Source organism: Cyrtonyx montezumae, unplaced genomic scaffold, assembly GCF_038088225.1.
Source record: "Cyrtonyx montezumae isolate F1298 unplaced genomic scaffold, pur_monq_1.0 scaffold_8, whole genome shotgun sequence".
Classification (NCBI taxonomy): Eukaryota; Metazoa; Chordata; class Aves; order Galliformes; family Odontophoridae; genus Cyrtonyx; species Cyrtonyx montezumae.
In genome coordinates, this window is record NW_027072089.1 from 8434980 (window position 1) to 8451839 (window position 16860).

The window sequence follows — 16860 nt, forward strand, 5'->3', positions numbered from 1 at the left end:
TTAAGTAGTTTCATTACTCTCCTGAAAGCAGAGAAATGAGAACTTACCTTTTCAGCTGTGTAGATGCAAACTTCTGGGGATATTTTAATAGCTCCCTGACCAGCAATTCATAACATCACAGGACAGTTTCCTCTTCCAACTGTAAATTTTTGTTTTGTCAGTGTAAGTTGGAAAGGAAAACAAACTACATATCATTTAAGTGACCAATAGAGTTGTCACGTTTCGCTTTCTGTTACAGCTGTCCATATGAATTTTAGTGTGTATAGGTTTCCCTGCTTTTATAGGAGTCTGGATGTCTTGCTTTTTTTTTTTTTTTTCCTTTTAGGAGGTCTTTTAGAATCATCAGGGTTGGAAAAGACCTCCAAGGTCATCTAGTCTAGCTGTCCACTTACCACCAGTATGTCCCAAAGTAAAATATCTATGTGTTTCTTGAACACCTCCCAGGACAGTGACTCCACCAGCTCCATGGGCAGCCTGTTCCAGCACCTCACCTCTCATCTAAAGAAGAAATTTTTCCTCAAATTCAATCTGAACCTCCCCTGGTGCAACTTAAGGCCACTATTTCTCATCCAGTTGCTAGTTACACGGGAGAAGAGGCAGACTCCCCCTTGCCAGAGCCTCCTTTCAGCTTGTCATAGGGAGCTGTAAGTTCTTTGTCCTCCAGACCCCTCTCCAGCTTTGTTGCCCTTCTCTAGACATGCTGTTGATGGGCTTTCAGTCCTGTTGTGATCTGCCTTGAGGATGCATCACCTCAAATCTCTCCTACTGTCCTCCTTTGCTTTCTACATTTAGGCCTAAGCAAAGTTGAACACAGACAAAGATGTGTGCAGTGATTCTGAATGTGGTTCATGTCTGTGCAATAGTGTTGGCTAAATAGGTTAATGTTAGGTGCTGTTATTGCTAAACGTAATTTAGACCAAGCTCTTTAGTAACAATTACTTGGCTGCGTTAAGCTGTGAAATTCACATTTCTGTGGGCTTTTGAATGTGCTGCATAAGCTGTTAATCTGCAGTAAGAGGGTGGGTTTTTTTCCACAGTATTTCATCAAACTATCTTGCATAGGGCACCCTGATTTTTTTTTCCATTAACACCTTAGCCCTGGTGTTACTGTTGCTTGTTTTCCCCTGAGAAAGCTGCCTTAATCTTTTAAACTGTTGTCTTTTGTGGCTCAGATAAGAGCAACACCTTGGAGGCTGGGGAAGCCGTGGCTTAGTGTCTGCATGTTGAAACACATAACACCAGAGAAAAACAAACACTGTGCCACTCACGGAAGACTCTTTGCATCCTGGTGGTTATTTTTCCTTGAGTGAATTTTGAATGGGAAACAAGATTGAGTTGGGTGTTGTACTAATTCCACCTTCTCCTTAAGTGACAAAACAAATAAAGTAAGGGATGGTTACTGTAATGAACAGGTGAGGTCTCCCTCCTTTAGGCTTACTGCCTGCATCGTTTTGGATTACACAGCATGTGGAGGGCAGGCTGGGATGTTTTCTGAGAGCGAGCAAATTCCTCTGTCATTCACCAGCTATGCTAATTAGCTCGTCAGAAAGGCAGCGTTAATTTAGTTCAGTACACCTATGTGAAGTAAAGAAAATTAATTTTTGAAGTAGCACTGATGAAAAGCTAAGATGGCAGCTACTTAATTCTTCTGCGTTGTCATTTGTATCGCAGGTTACAAGCTCTTGACAGGCTGTATCAACTGAAACAACACAAGGATTGTTACACTGGAAACTGGAGGTTTGTTTCCATGCTTTTGTAGGACCAGACATCTGTGCGTGCCCCCACATCAGCCCCTGTTGTGTTGTGTGGTGTTGCAGAGCTGCTGGAGGCACGCTCAGGCCCAGCAGTGCCTCTCTTTGCATGTCACCAGTCATTATTCTCTGTCCAGTTCCAGATCACACTATGGAAGCAGATGTTTCCATGAGCTGTCTCCTCTGCAGTACCTGCTGCTGTTCTGCCACTTCCCACCCAGAATTGCTCTTGAGCTCCAATTCGTGGCACTTCTCCCCCTTCTTGCTGAAGGGCCAGTGTGCAGGCATGGCTCATCAGGGAGAAACTGCAGTGTGTTGATGGAGAGGAGAGCAGCACTGCTGAGCTGTACAGGGGAAGCACGGGATTGAGGGATGGGTGGATCCAAGTTCTGGAGGAAATTACAGGTGTTGCAGTTGCCTAAGTGGTCATTCAGTTGAGAACTTTGAGATGCAGTTGTCCATGCTGTTCTGCTCAGCGAGGTACCAAGCAGCCTGTGAGTATAATACCTTACATCTCTCAGTCAGGGCTTTGTAACTGAATTGTATGTAACTGGTGACTTTATAGAGCTTTTTGGCAGGAGGAGCCATGATTTAAACAATCATGGAATGGCTTGGAAGAGACTTCACACGTTAACTATTTCCAGCCCCAGTATGGCACAGTTAGAACAACTGTTGAAACAAATCCTGTGATTTAACGAAGCAAGTAACGTGTCCTGGATATCTTTTTAGATTTCCTGCCTCAAGAGAATTTGTACTTTATACAGGAACACTTGCAGGGAAAACAAAAACATGAGGTTTTTCAGGCACCCGCAAGTTTTGCCTTTGACTCAAATTGGTGAAAATTATCATTGATTGACATGTCTTTTTCCTTTAAACTTACGAACTGTCGCAACAGACAGGATGGAAGTGAGATTGATTTTTATCAGTTAAATTTTGCATAATGACCTTCTGTGGATCTTCAGAATCCTTGTCTTCTCCTAGTGATGCTGCTTGGGGGTGCAGGATTCTTCTGTGGGAAAAGGGGAGGAACTTTTGATGACAGATTTCCTAAAACTGAAATCATGCCAGAGCCTTCATACTGCAGAGCTTTCCCTCCCCCCTTCTCACAAGGGGCAGTACTACTGTGGCTTTTTTGATCAGGAGTTTCACTGCAAAGCTGTGTATTTTTGTGCTAAATGCTTGTTAATCAGGATTATGTAATCTAAAGGAGCTGCTGATAACTGAAGTAGTACAAACGAGCACTGAATATTTCATACCTCTTCAGCTGGATCTGCAGATGTCATTGACTTGACAGGAATTTGTTATTTCTAAACCAAATCTCTAAAGCTAATTTGTAAACCAATTTCTAAAAACAGATGCACTGCAGAATGCAGTTGGCTTTCTATTTGAACTAACAGAATTAAAGTACAAGATAGGAGGGTTGCTCCTTAAAAGAAGAAGAAAACCCAGTATTGGCAGGGTGGATTCTGGTAACAGGAGCAGAGCCTGTGGTAGGAGCTAAACTGGGTTTTCTGGAGACAGGTCAGGTGAAAACACTTGAACACATTTATGTTTGCTGAAATCTCTGAAGCAGAAGCTTACCAAGCCCCAGATGGAACAGACTTATGTAATACCACCGTGGAAAGATGTTCATGTTGGCTAGTTCATCATCCCATTATTGCAGTATGATAAGGTAGATGTTTGTATAAACCTACTCCAGATGGACCAAAATCCACTCGCAGTGGATCTCAGTGGAACATTTCCATAGGAAGTGCTGTTCTCTTGTACTGTACAAGACTAAATTTCTAAGCCAGAAATTTTACTTACATCTCTTACTTCAAAATTATCTTAGGATAAGTTCCCAAAAGTAAATGCTGTCATTGACCATTTTTGTCTTTAGCTGTTGGAAACTGTCCTGATAAACCATTTTTCCCTATAAGCAGTATATGATAAACCAAGACCTACTTTTCTCTGCTGCAACCAAATGCAAGTTGGCTCAGAAATGCTGAGATGTAATGCTCTATTTCTGATGCTTGTGATCATGGATAGCTAATTGCCTTACTGACTCACAGAAGAGTTTGTCAGGATGCCTCTTTATTTGCTTGTACTGTCAGTTCCATAAAATTACAAGTGCTTCGTTTTATTTGGATTCCTGAAGAACTGCATTTGTTTCTTGGCTTCACAGTATTAACATTGATTTACCTCTTGCTCTGTCTGATGTAATTGAAGGGCTGTGTATTGTTTAGTTTTAATGGTATTGTTCTGTTTGTTCAGATTCTGAAAACAAGCTGCTGCTGCACTGGTAACCTGGGGAAGAGGAGTTCTCTGTAAAGACTGCAAGAAGATACTACCAACTGGTAAACTTTTTTTAGATGTCTGCTTGTCAATTATTTCTGTTTTCTGTAGTATTCTAAAAGAAGTACAAATTACTTTGATGTATTAAAAGCAGAATGTAGTCCGTGCAATAATTCTTCTATGCTTAACTGTAGAAAAAAGGCACAGTATTGGTAGATAGCATGCAGATATTTAAATAGAATGCAAAATGACTCAGTTCTCCCAGAAGTAGAGGGGAAAAAAAGGAGTCTTTTATCTGTGGTGGAATGATAAGCATTGTCTTTTTGCATTTTCCAGTGAGACTAATACAATATGTCTGTACCTTTTTACTATACCAGAGCTATTTACTTGAAGAGTGATAGCACAAACACTGAAGCTTCAAATCTTATGCTCCAGAGCTTTGAGGGAAAGAAAAAAGAAGACTTTAAAGAAAGCTGATTTAGAAGCTGAACCTGCTAAGTGTTCTAATTAAAATTTCCAGGTGCTTTAGAAAAATGTCATTAGTGTTCTTTACATTATTTGAAGGGTGTACATTTGCTAGAAATGATACATGATAGTGTAGCTGAAGATGTATGATATTTCACAGGCCTTTAAAGCTAGATGGAGGTTACCTATGGTTCAGAACAGTAAAAGAATTGTTGGTGAAGAGCTGTAACTTCTTGCTAACAGTTTGTCTGTCAGCCCATAAGTTAAGGGGTTGAGCCACGCTGTTGTGAGCCACTCACAAAGAAACCAGAGAATTCAGGACATCCAGATGTGACTTAACATAGCTAAATCATGTATGCATCCGTAGGAGGTACTAGGTCTACTTCTCACTTCTCAAATGCTCAGTGAAAGAAGTAATAGCCTTTAGTGTGTGGGGGGGAAAACATCCATGAGATGTAAACTAAACTTGCATTCAATTTTCTTCCAGCTTCCGCTTCCTATATACTTTCTATACAAGTTTAATCCTTATTTTGAGCAATAGGGCTAAGTAAACCAGGAGACATTTCTCAGCATGGAATGAGTAGCTGGATCCAAGGACAAATGTGAAGTGAAGCAGTATCTTAGCCAGTTAGGAAACATTAAGCTTTTATTACCCAAATATTTATGGATGCTTTATTAAGCTTCTCATACCACTTAATTTATCTAAATTTTATAAACAAATGAGGCTAGTATGAAGTTGTGTTGTGTAGTTTTTCCTCATTATCAGAACTGACTGTTTCAACTCATTGCTCTACTAATCTCATATGCCTTTAAAAGTTTGATATCATTAATATATCATTAATGTATGTCCATCTGATGGAAATGACATAGTGACTTAAAAGTAGCCTCAGACTCTAAAATGCATGGAAAGCTTCTTCCCATATTCCCAGTTTAAAACTATGTCCCTTCAGTTTACCACAGAGGGTACCTGTGGTTGTAACACGTCACAGCTTGGGATACAGGAACAGTTTAGTATTACCACCAGTTCTGAGCTGCACTGTTGCTGTCTGATAATGATTGAGCCAGCAGTGCGTTCTTGCAGCCAGGAAGGCCAACTGTATACTGGGCTGCATCAAAGGAGGGGAGGCTGAAAGCAAGGTGAGAGAGATGTCTGTCTTGCTGTGCTTTGCCCTCATGAGCCCACACTGGAAGTACAGCGTCCAGGCCTGTGGCCCCTGTTGCAGGAAGGATGTGGAGCTGTTAGATTGGGTCCAGAGGAGGGCCATGGAGATAATCAGAGAGCTCGAGCACTTCTCCTGTGAAGAAAGGTTGAGGGAACTGGGCTTGTTTAGCTTGGAGAACAGGAGGCTCCAAGGAGACCTCATTGCAGTCTTTCCAGTGCTATGAAAGGAGGAGAGCATCTCTGCATGGACTGAAAGTGCTAGGACAAGGGGGAATCATTTTAAACTAAATGGGAGGAGATTTTTTTTCCTTGAAGAGTGGTGAGGCACTGGAATAGGTTTCCCAGAGCGACTGTCTGCCTCATCCCTAGAGGCATTACATGCCAGGTTGGATCCTGGGCTGCCTGTTCTGATGGTTGGCAACCTTGCCTGTGGCAGGTGAGTTGGAACTAGATGATCTTTAAGGTCTCCCCTCCAGCCAAAGCCAATCTATGATATGAAGAAATCATGCATTTCTACCTGAATTTGAGTGTATAGCTTGCTATATACAGAGAACTGAAAAGCTCATTAGCCTAGCAGTGAGGGGAGTGCTAGGACCATCTATTTTCTTCTCTTCCCATCCCCTCACTCTCATCCCTTACCAAGAGAATTTAAAACAGGATGGCCATGCTGAGTGAAGCAGTAGTTGTAGAAGGGAGCTCTTTGTCTGCAGTTGTGGTAAAATAGTCATCTTTCTTCAGTATTTCCTCCATGTAGCATGGGAGAGTGCCTTTATCTTGCTGGATCTTGGCTCTGAGATAGCTGCAGCTGACTGACTTTTTCTTAGTGTGGTGCTGCCCAAGTGACTCTATGGGAGTAACATGTGCCTATTCTATCCAGATATTGTTCTAGGTGCACATTTTCTTTTGGCTATGTTTCAGAAGTCCGTTACCACAGATTCATAGGGCATCTAACATTTTAGTAGTTGCCTTGTTTTTCCTGTGGTGACTTTTTCAGAATGTTACCTTGTAAAGGATTATTTTTTCTGAGTACCAATCATTCAGAAAAATCTTGATATCTATCTCCTACTTGAATATAACACGTGAAAATTATTCACTCTTAATTTATAGCTGCATTCTCTCAGCTGCAGCTTGAATTTGTTTACATGCTTGAAAATATGAAAATCTGTGCAACTTAGAATGGTTCCCCTGTAATTAGGGAGGAATGATGGTGGGGAGGTGTTTGAAGCAAAGTGTTGAGTGTATTGTGGAGTCTGCCCCAGCACTGATGTTGAACTGTTTGTGGATTAACAGGTTCTGCATTTATGTTAATTTTAATACATTTGGAAACACCTTCAGTATTATGTTTGCAAAGTGAAAGCAAATGTATACGTGTAACCTTAGTATTAACATTGAGAACACTTTGGTGTGGCTTGTTTAGTTCTTACAAGAGTAGTATTTGTCTGACTGACATGATTTCATATGTTCTGCTTGATTGTGGGTAGAGTCTTTCAAATTTCTTCAGTAATTATTTCTGCTGTTTAATGCAAATCCCTTAATATCATAGAATCATACATAGGTGTTGTAAGAGATCTCTGCAGATCACGTATCCCTCACCTGCTAAAAGCACTCTCTATAATAGCTTGAGCAGGAAAGCTCTAGTCTTGAACAGGGGAAGTTTTTCTAGTTGTCCCAATACCTGTCTGCCTTCAAAAAGTTAGTAGTGAAGAATGTGGTCCAGAAGATGGGATTTGTTGAGTTAGGCTGTAGTGTGATAGACTTCTGTGTGTCTTTGTCAGGAAGTTTATGCAAAACTTAAATGTACTGCTAGAGCTAGAAAACAGTGTTCCGTTTTGGTTTGGTCAGTGCCAAGTGTTTCCTCTATTAAACAAGGAAATAGGTGTTTAAAAAAACAAAACAAAAAAAAACTGGAGCTGTTAACGTGCTCTTTCAGAAACTTTTCCATTTGGGAAAATGTCCTGTCATGAATTTAGAAGATAGTGGAGTTACAAGTGCTTATGAGCAGCATGAAAAGCTTTCACCACAGAGCTGCCGGGTAGCAGCAGGAGGACAATGTGAGAACCACGAGGATGGGAGAATAATCCATCACATTGAGGTCGTATGCTGTAAATACATAAAGAAAAATGAATGTCTTTTTGACAGCTGAAGCCACTTTGACTTCCCATGTGAGCCACAAGCTTAGAAATAAGAAAAATATTCTCTGTTGGTGGTATTGCTCTGAATAGATTGTGGTAGGTTTGCTTATAAATTGTTTGCAGCACGGCTGAGCTCAAATTGATCCACTGTCTGTGTCACAGTGGGTTTGTGGAAATTTTGCTAAGAAAATAAAGGTGAGGTGCACACATCTTTTTGTGTTACCACTTAGAAAATATTTTGGTAGAAGTCCTGATTGTTTTATTCATGTTCTACCGGCATGCCTTTGTTTTGTTTTAATGCTGCTGTCTGAAGCAAGGAACAGGAATGGCTGGCAGCCTTTTGGCCTAATTGAGCTGTCTCCTGTTTATCAGCTGGATTTTCTTAGGGCTTGTTTAATGTGGCTTGTTTAATATGGCTGCTTGCAATCGTTGGGCAAAGATTGAGGGCTTAAACACTTCTGTGCAATCCTGTTGTTAAAGTCTTACCAGGTGCCCATCGGCAATGAATATTAATAGTTTGCCTGTGCTGATGCAGCATAACATGGTATCTTTTCTCCCACAGTGCATGTACAATAATTTAAACCTTGAATGAAGACAGTAATAACCTGCTAATGACTGGTGACAGGTTTTTGACTCATCAAGTGCAGAGCTCTCCCAAAATACTCTGACTTTATATGTTACAGTCTTGCTTCATCACTTACTAGAGTAAGTTGAAAAAAGTGAGTTTTGAATGTGGTTTAAAGGCTTGTGCAGCACACCCTGTGTTCTGCTGGAGCCTTGAGCTGTGCTGCTTTGTTTATGAAGGAGAAGCTGCTGTGTTTTCTTCACCTGTAAATAATCACTCAGGACAACACCAGCTCTTCAGTTCTGTTTGTTCAGTGAACTTTCAAATCGAAGTCATTAATTTCAGGGTTGTTTTGACTTCTCAAAAAGTCACTTTTAAACAGACCTGCAAAATATGTAAACTTTTCTCAGGCCAAATGTTGCTCTAATGAAAAGCTGTTTGTTGAGCCTGATGATTGAGATTTCACATTACGTTTTGTAAGGTCTGTCCTTTAAGGCTCATGTTAGGTGTTGCCTTTTTTTTTTTTTTTTTTTGCTTGACTTGTGGGAAGAGAACTTCTAAATGCTTGTTAAATGAAATTTTTTCTTTTTATGTATGTTATTTTTTTTAGAAGCGCCATAGGCAGCTGGGTTGCTAACATATATTCCTTCTGACTGGATTAATGCTCAGCCTACTACTTGGCCACAACTGCAGTTTTATTTTTTCCATTTTAATGCCATCTTGGAAGTAGTTTTGGAAGTTACTGAGCAGAAATGCTTTCCTTGGTGTCATTGAATTACAGTGCAGCAATTACGACCCTGTCCCATGGCTCCTTGCTTTTTTTCTCCCATCTATTTGATAAAGCTGTTTAATGCACGTAACAGTCCCTAGAAGCAAGGCCCAGACTTCAGTATTCCCATATTCTGTCTTCTGCATTATGCAACTGCTGTGCATGGTTTTATCTTAAAAGCTGCTCAATAAATATTTGAGATACAGGTTAAAATGATCTGATAGGTTCTTCCTTTCTGGTGCATGTGACTGGCACAGTTGCTTTGAGTATTCTCCTTTATCAGTTTTCACGGGCATATAATCACCCATGTTTTTATTGGAGTAACCCTGATCTTCTGTTGGTAGAATATTACTGTTTAGCAGATACAATAAGCTTCCTTTCTTTTAATTCTAGCTGAAACAGTTACAGCTCTTTCAGTACAGGACACTGTGGAACTGCAGGCAGAGCTGAGCAGACCAGCGTTGCTTTCAGGACTCTCAGCACAGTGCAGAGCTGCTGTGGACATTGCCAGCACCACAGGCTGCTCTTCCAGGGCTTTGCCATGTGTTTGGGCTCCTGCGTGATGTTGCCTCTGATGTGTGCATGACAGTAGCTCCTGCCAATGGCACCTTCTGTGAAATGCTTGGGGAGCTAGTGGATGGGTTAAAGCAAGCTTCGTAGGTATCCCCTTGGGTCTGAGGGAAGCACACAGCACAACTTACTGCTGGTAGTTCTAGTTGGAGTGAATTTCCAAGATCAAAGTCTGTGTTCTTTGAAATCTGGAATAAAGAAATCCATTGTGACCAAGAAGCAGAAAATGCTGCTTTTGTACTTCTGTAGTTCCAGCCTAATCTGATTAAGGGTTCATCCTACAGTTCTACCTGCTGGGGCATTTACTAGAACTTCAGCTCTCAATACTGTTGAGGATTATGATTAAAATTCATAAAAAAAAAAAAAAAGTCAGTAGAAAGACATTGTGAAATTGGTCTGTTTCCTTTCATGATAGAAATTCCCTTCTGCTGATATCTAGTGCTAGTGTAGTTCTATACTTAAGGTAAATCACTTTCCTCAGAAGTCCAGATGTTTTTTTAAAAATGGGCCCTCCTGTTACTGAAGCGTTACTGAATGGAGCTGTGGGTTTTTAGATTGCTCAGAGCTGATAACATGCTACTATTAAATGATTTTGAAGGGAAAGGCCCTTTTGTCCTAATGTTTTTATTGTTTGCAGCTCATATGCTTGCATTTCCTGGGACTGAGTATGGTTTTGTTTCTGTTACTCTGATATTAGTGAGTCAGAACTCTTTCTTAAATTCATATTTCTTAAAAAAAAAAAAAAACAATCCCCTTGCATCATTATTTATGGCTCACGTAGCAAGCTGTTGAATCACTTGGCTGGAATTCAGGAGCACTTCACAAATGGGTGATATAACGATATAACTTCAAAGGAATCATTAATTGCAGAAAAAATAGCAATGTTAAGTAGCTATAGGGAAGTCAGATGTGCAGTAGATAGCAAACAGCAACATCACTTTATGTTGTAAAAGTAGTGAATACCTTGAATGCTTTTCAGGGAGGGAAAACATGAATGCTACATATCTCTTCAGAATTCTGCTCGTGTGTAACGTGGTACTGTAACTCTTCAGGTTTTAAGCTTATGGATGTTGGAAAGACAAACAGGGTATAATAAGCCATCAGAAATGGTACTTCAGTTGTGTACGTAATTCAGTTCACTATCAGACACAGGACTTGCTACAATACTTACTGCATGCCTTTTTTCAACCTCTCCCTTTCCCTTCCTGCAGTAAAACATATAGATGCTCAGCCTGGAGTGTAAGAGTTTCTGTTACCTAGGCCATGTTCTCTCATACCTAGCTCTTATTTTTTTCCTCCAAAAGTCCAGTCTCTATTTTCCTAAAAGCCCTGACTTGGTGTTCTCTATGTCTAATATTGAATATCCTCACTTGCTTAGAGAAGTTTTAAGAGTTGTTTGGAAATTATTTTTTTTCATCTGGGTGAAAGAGCCTTTGTACTCAGACTTCAACTTAGGTTTTATTTCCTATGTAAAACTTCTGAAGTGATGGAAATGAAGTGTGTGGTAGTTCATTTTACTGTTGCTAGTAAGCCAAAGTTGGAAGCATACTTGTAAGTGGAGGAAATACTACATTTCATGGTCTTTTTTAGTTTTGTATGTACGTGAATACATTCTTATGCTATATGCATTAACTTTGCCACATTACTTGAAGCCAAGTCTTTGGACTAAGCCTTAAGGAAGTTGAAATGCTGAGTAATCAGCTACACTTGTAGATGAGCATGTGGACCTGAGCTTAACAACATGTTCAGGTGAAGTGCTGAATGCTAATACAGCTGCACAGTTACGTTAGCGTAAATGCACTTTTCCCAGTGAACAGAAGACAAAGTGTTTTACATGCTTTTGGCAGGTGTCCAGCACAGTCTGAGAAAGCTTTCATATCAGACTGCCATCTCTGATGTGAAATTATATGATGGAACAGTTTGGGTTGGAAGGGACCTTCAAGATCATCCAGTTCCAACCCCCTTGCTATAGGCACGGGCACCTCCCTCTAGACCAGTTTGCTCACAGCCCCATCTAGCCTGGCTTGAAATGTGCTTGATACAGCTTTGAACATAGCAATATGTAATACTGTCAAACAGTATTGAGGAATGATGAACATTTGTGGAGGGCTTAGTATAACACATGGACTGTAAAGATCCAATTTAGCTTTAGAGGGATAATTAGAAAGCAACAGAGGAAAAAGATCCCGACTGATGCTCTTGACAACATGAGGTCAGAAAGGTACTTTATAGCAGGCTGCTAGCAGGTTTGCTTTGTGAGAAGAGCCAAGATAAATTTGTAGCAGTGATGGAGTACCACTGCAGATTGCCATGCAGTTTTAGCAGAGTATTTTTATCATCACCAGTGTTAGTATTGGAGTTTGTGTCCACTTAGCACTGAATCTGAGTTCATCTGCAGATGTCCTGAAACTTTTTGAAACATGATCTTAGCTGTAATTTATTTTCTACAGCTTAGCCATCTGTTATTTTTACTGAGGTAAAAATCAAGTTTTATTGCTAAAAATTTCTTGCTATTCTTTTTTTTTTAATACCTACAACATGTGGGATGTATTTGACTTACAGTTCTGTATTAAACTGGGCTTATTTTTCTTTTTAAGATGTACTTCCAATTTGAAAAGTAACCAATTTTTGGCGTTAATTTCAAGGCTGTAACTGAAGCAGTAGAGCAGGAGTATGTGCAAAATGCACACACGAGCAGTGCTGTCTTCAAGCTAGGTCCTACTCTCATCACTGTGATGGGTAGTTCACATTTCTGGACTGGGAACATGCCTACCACAGTCCACCTCTGGCTTGCACAAGGCCCCAGTTGGCAGTACTTAACAAGGGGAATCCCAGTGCAGTCTTGTTCTCTGAAGAATGCTAAAGCCTGGGTGCCTTGTGATTCAGATGAAGTATGGGAATTCTGCGTGAGCTTTCTTTGATAGTGCTGTAAGCTTTATGGCTTCATGAGGTAATTCTTTTGTGAAGTTTCCTTATGAGCTGTGGCGTACCGATCTAGTGCACAAAAAGTAATTTGGGCTCTCATTAGAAAAATGGTTTCTTAATGCTTGGTGTGTGTTTCTGCCTGTTAAGAACTCAAAACAAGCGTTGGAAAGCTGCAAAATCACCTTTCTTATCTGTCAAAATCTGCTGTTTGATGCCAAATCTGTGCTTTTGTGTAGGGGCCGTAAGTTCTGAGGGAGCTGAGCAGATGATGTTGATTCCATACTGGAAGTTACTGGTGAGCTTGTGCTGTTCTGAAACTTTTCCATGCACTTCTGAGCATTATCAGTTCCAATCTGAGATGGATGCCCCAAACCCAGAGCTTATTCAGCTGCTGGCCTGTTAACAATCTTTTCAAGTCCTATTATTGACAAGATGTGACATTTACTTGTTTCATCTTTTATTTGGATGGTGTTTGACTTCTGTCAGCTCCAAGCCTTTCCTGACTTGGTGATTCACTTCCTATTTCTGATGGCTGTAGAAGCTTTTCCCCATCTGTTTCCCAACTGTTCTGATAACTCTTTCAGTTTCTGTTCTAGCTGGCATCTGAAGTTAGCACGTGCTTTGGCCTCTTTCTGAGGTGAGGAGGTTAGACTGCAGTCCAAGAGGTGTGCCTGTGCATGACAGGGGTTCCAGAAATTAGGTGCATTACTCTTCCTGCTGTTTGTCTCCTTATTTAAAAAAGAAATAATCCACGAACTGTTAGCCTATTGAATAAAAAGTAGTTTTCCTTAAAAGCTACTTATCTTTATCTTAATTGATTGACATGACCAACCTCTCTTTGCCCGTCTGTGGGGACGGGACAAGGGGAAACAGCCGTAAACTTGAGCATAGGAAGTTATGCGCCAGTATGCTAAGGAACTTCTTTACAGTGAAGGTGACAGAGCACTGGCACAGGCTGCCCAGAGAGGTGGTGGAGTCTCTTCTGGAGATGTTCAGGACCTGCCTGGATGCCTATCTGTGCAGCCTGCTGTAGGAAGCCTGCTTTGCAGAGGAGTTGGACTTGGTCTCTAGAGGTGCCTTCCAACTCCCACAACTCTGTGATTCTGTGTTCTCTGCAACATAGCATTCAGTACTTGCTTGAATCAGAATTGCAAAATGTAGGACAAAAATGATTTTTTCACTACTTATTATATAGTAAATGCCTTATCTTGTGCCTGCTAGTGTTTTTCTCTATCAGTCTTTAAAATCTAAACCTCGAGACTCAGTCAGATGGGAGCTCATATATTGCAGGTTATCTCCACTGAGTGGGAGAATGGAGGTGATGCCCTCTGAAGCTGACAGCTTATGGTTCTTCATTCAGATACTCTTGTGTCTGAGCTGAGGTGCATCTGGAAGTACAAATTCAGTCACGTAAGGAATCCATCAAAGCTTTAATCTGACATGCTGCCGTTTGTAATGGATGTTCAGTGATGACTTCCCACTGACTACCAGAGACGTACAAATCTAGTCCTTACCAATTTAGGCTGTGCTTTATCATATAGCTTCATGCAAACATTAAAATTTCAAGTATTATGTGATATTTGATTTTTGCACTATATGGTTTCATATTCCATTAGCTTGCCAGCGTAAGCAAAGTTCATAGCATCAGATGCACTCAGGCTGTTTTGCACGAAGGTATACTGACTGCTACTAAATTAGGATTTGAGGATGCTGGTGCACAGCCAGCTGAACGTGAGCCAGCACTGTGCCCAGGTGGACAAGAAAGCCAATGGCATCCTGGCAGGAATGGCCAGCAGGACTAGGGAGGGGATTGTTCCCTTGTATGTGTCACTAGTGACCACACCTTGAGTTTGTGTTCTGTTTTGGGCCTCTCACTGCAAGAATAACTTGGAGTTGCTTGAGCGCGTGCAGTATGGTGAAGAGACTGGAGAATGAGAATTAGGAGAGGCAGCTGGGGGAACTGGAGGAGAGGCATCTGAGGTGGGAGCTTGTTGCTTTCTACAGCTGCCTGAAAGAAGCTTGCAGTGAAAATGGTATCTGGACATGAGGAAATGTCCACAGTTCTGAAAGAGGGGTTCAAATTGGATTTTGGGAAGAGTTTATTCACGGAGAAGGTGCTCAAGCATTGGTATGGGCTTCCCAGAGAAGTGAGGGAATCCCCATCCCAGGAGGTATTGAAAAAGCCTGTGAACATGGTACAAAGGGACATGGGATAGTGATGGGACTGTGTAGGTTGGGTTGAATTTGGTGATCTTGAATGTCTCTTTCAACTTAGGTGACTCTGTGAAAAACATGGGAATCCAATTAGTGGATTCCTGTGCTAGCATCTTTTTGTCTGTTGTTTGACAAAGTTAGTTTTTGACAAAGTTAGAGCTTTCCTAGTTGTTTCCCTTTTGCCTAATGGCTCTAAATGTCTGTCCTTCTGCCTTCCTCATCATAAGAGTCCTGGAAAGACTATGTGTGTTAATAATCAGCTTTCACTCATTTCTTCACTCAGTGCATCAGCACACTTTTCTTGAGAGTGTTAAGTGTTTGTGATTATAGAAGCAATATTCTGTCTGGAAAGATACAAAGAGCTGATCCATTCATGATTTGGCTAAAGATGGTATCAGTTAGAAGCTTAGAGGTATGCATATAACAGTCAACTAACATGTTTGGGGAACTTCTTTAAAAGATCCATATCTTTGCTGCTGTAGTGTTTTTTACTGTACTTTCACATTCATTTCTGTATTGTAGTCATTCTAATAATGAGTTTGGACTTGTCCTGATTGCTAATAGCTCAGTGAACTTTCAGTCAGCATGATCTCAACCAGTGTTCTTGACTGCTCACAAATCTGGTTTCATGTAGAAACTTCTGTGTTGTTAAACGTTAGCGTTCTTTTCCTACTTGATTTTTACATCATTTATTTTCTTATTTCAGGAAATGAGCATTTTTGAAGGCATGTTTTTGTTGCATCTGATTGCTTTTGATATCTGTTGACAGCGTGTATTGTGTTCAGCCCTGACCTGTACATAATTAATGTTTTCCAGTTTTGCTTTTAGTTGCTTTGCCTCCAGTTCAGCAGTCTGCAGTCATGGGAAAGGGAAACAAATATTTGTAAGGTTACCTAGTTAGAGTAAGTGGAATTTAGGGGAATCTAAATCTGATTTTTCCACTGATGTCCTGTTGTAGCTTTGACCTTCTAGTAATTAAATTTGTTATGGTATGTGTTCTTTTAAATTACCTGTCACCAACAGCCTGTTTTCCTAGAAACAAATTATTTGATAGATGATTGTGTTCCTTATTTATATCTCTGGAGATTGAAAGTTGCATTAAAAAATGAGAATGCAGAATTGTTCTAAAGTCAAATTGACATATGTGTCTGGGACCATAGTTATGAAGTAGATTCTGAAGAGTAGTGCAGTGTCTGAAACAGATGCTTGCTTTTGTAAGGCTGCATAGCATTACACTGAAGACTGCTGGTGCAAAAAAATGTATTTTCATAATCTGCTTTTCTTTTGAAACAGATTGGAGGCCAAGAACAGAGTGCAGCACTGGCTGTAGGTAAGAATTGAAACTTAACCTGCTTGAAAACTCTCCTGAATTAAAACTATAATGTGGGCTGGAAAATTCACTCTGCTGAATACTAGCAGCTTTCTCTTCAATTTCTTTTCCCAAAATTGTAAAAGATGCTTCTGCAAAATTGTTGTCTTTACTTTGAAGACTTTGATCTGTAGCCTGATACAGAATCATGGAATCGCCAAGGTTGGAAGAGACCTCTAAGATCATCAAGTCCAACTGTCCATCTGACACCAATATTTTGAACTAAACTGTGTTTCTCAGTATAACTTCTACATCTTAAACACCTCAGGGATGGTGACTCCACCACCTTCCTGGGCAGCCCACTCCAGCACCTGACCACTCACACAGAGAAGTATTTTCTGACATCCAATCTGAATCTGCCTTGCTGCAACTTGAGGCCATTCCTTCTAGTCTTATTGCTGGTTATCTGGGAGAAGAGGATGACCCCCACCTCACCACAACCGTCTTTTTGGGTAGTTGTAGAGATCTACAAGGTCACCTCTGAGCCTTCTCCAGACTGAACAATCCCAGCTCCCTCAGCTGTTCCTCATAAGATTTGTGCTCCAGAACATTCACCAGCTCGTTACCCTTCTCTGAATGCACTCTGGGGCCTCAATGTCACTCTCATGATGAGAGTCCCAAAAGGGAATGCAGTACTCGAGGTGTGGCCTTACCAGGGCTGAGT

General features: G+C 40.7%; 1 protein-coding gene across 1 annotated transcript in view; it reads left to right on the plus strand.

Moving 5' to 3' along the window:
- CYRIB (CYFIP related Rac1 interactor B) overlaps window positions 1-16860 on the plus strand; it is a 69010-nt gene that overhangs the window by 25114 nt on the left and 27036 nt on the right. Inside the window, 2 exon segments of the mRNA XM_065753180.1 lie at window positions 4005-4087; window positions 16121-16157. Of these exon segments, the coding sequence (XP_065609252.1) occupies window positions 4005-4087; window positions 16121-16157 (120 nt within the window).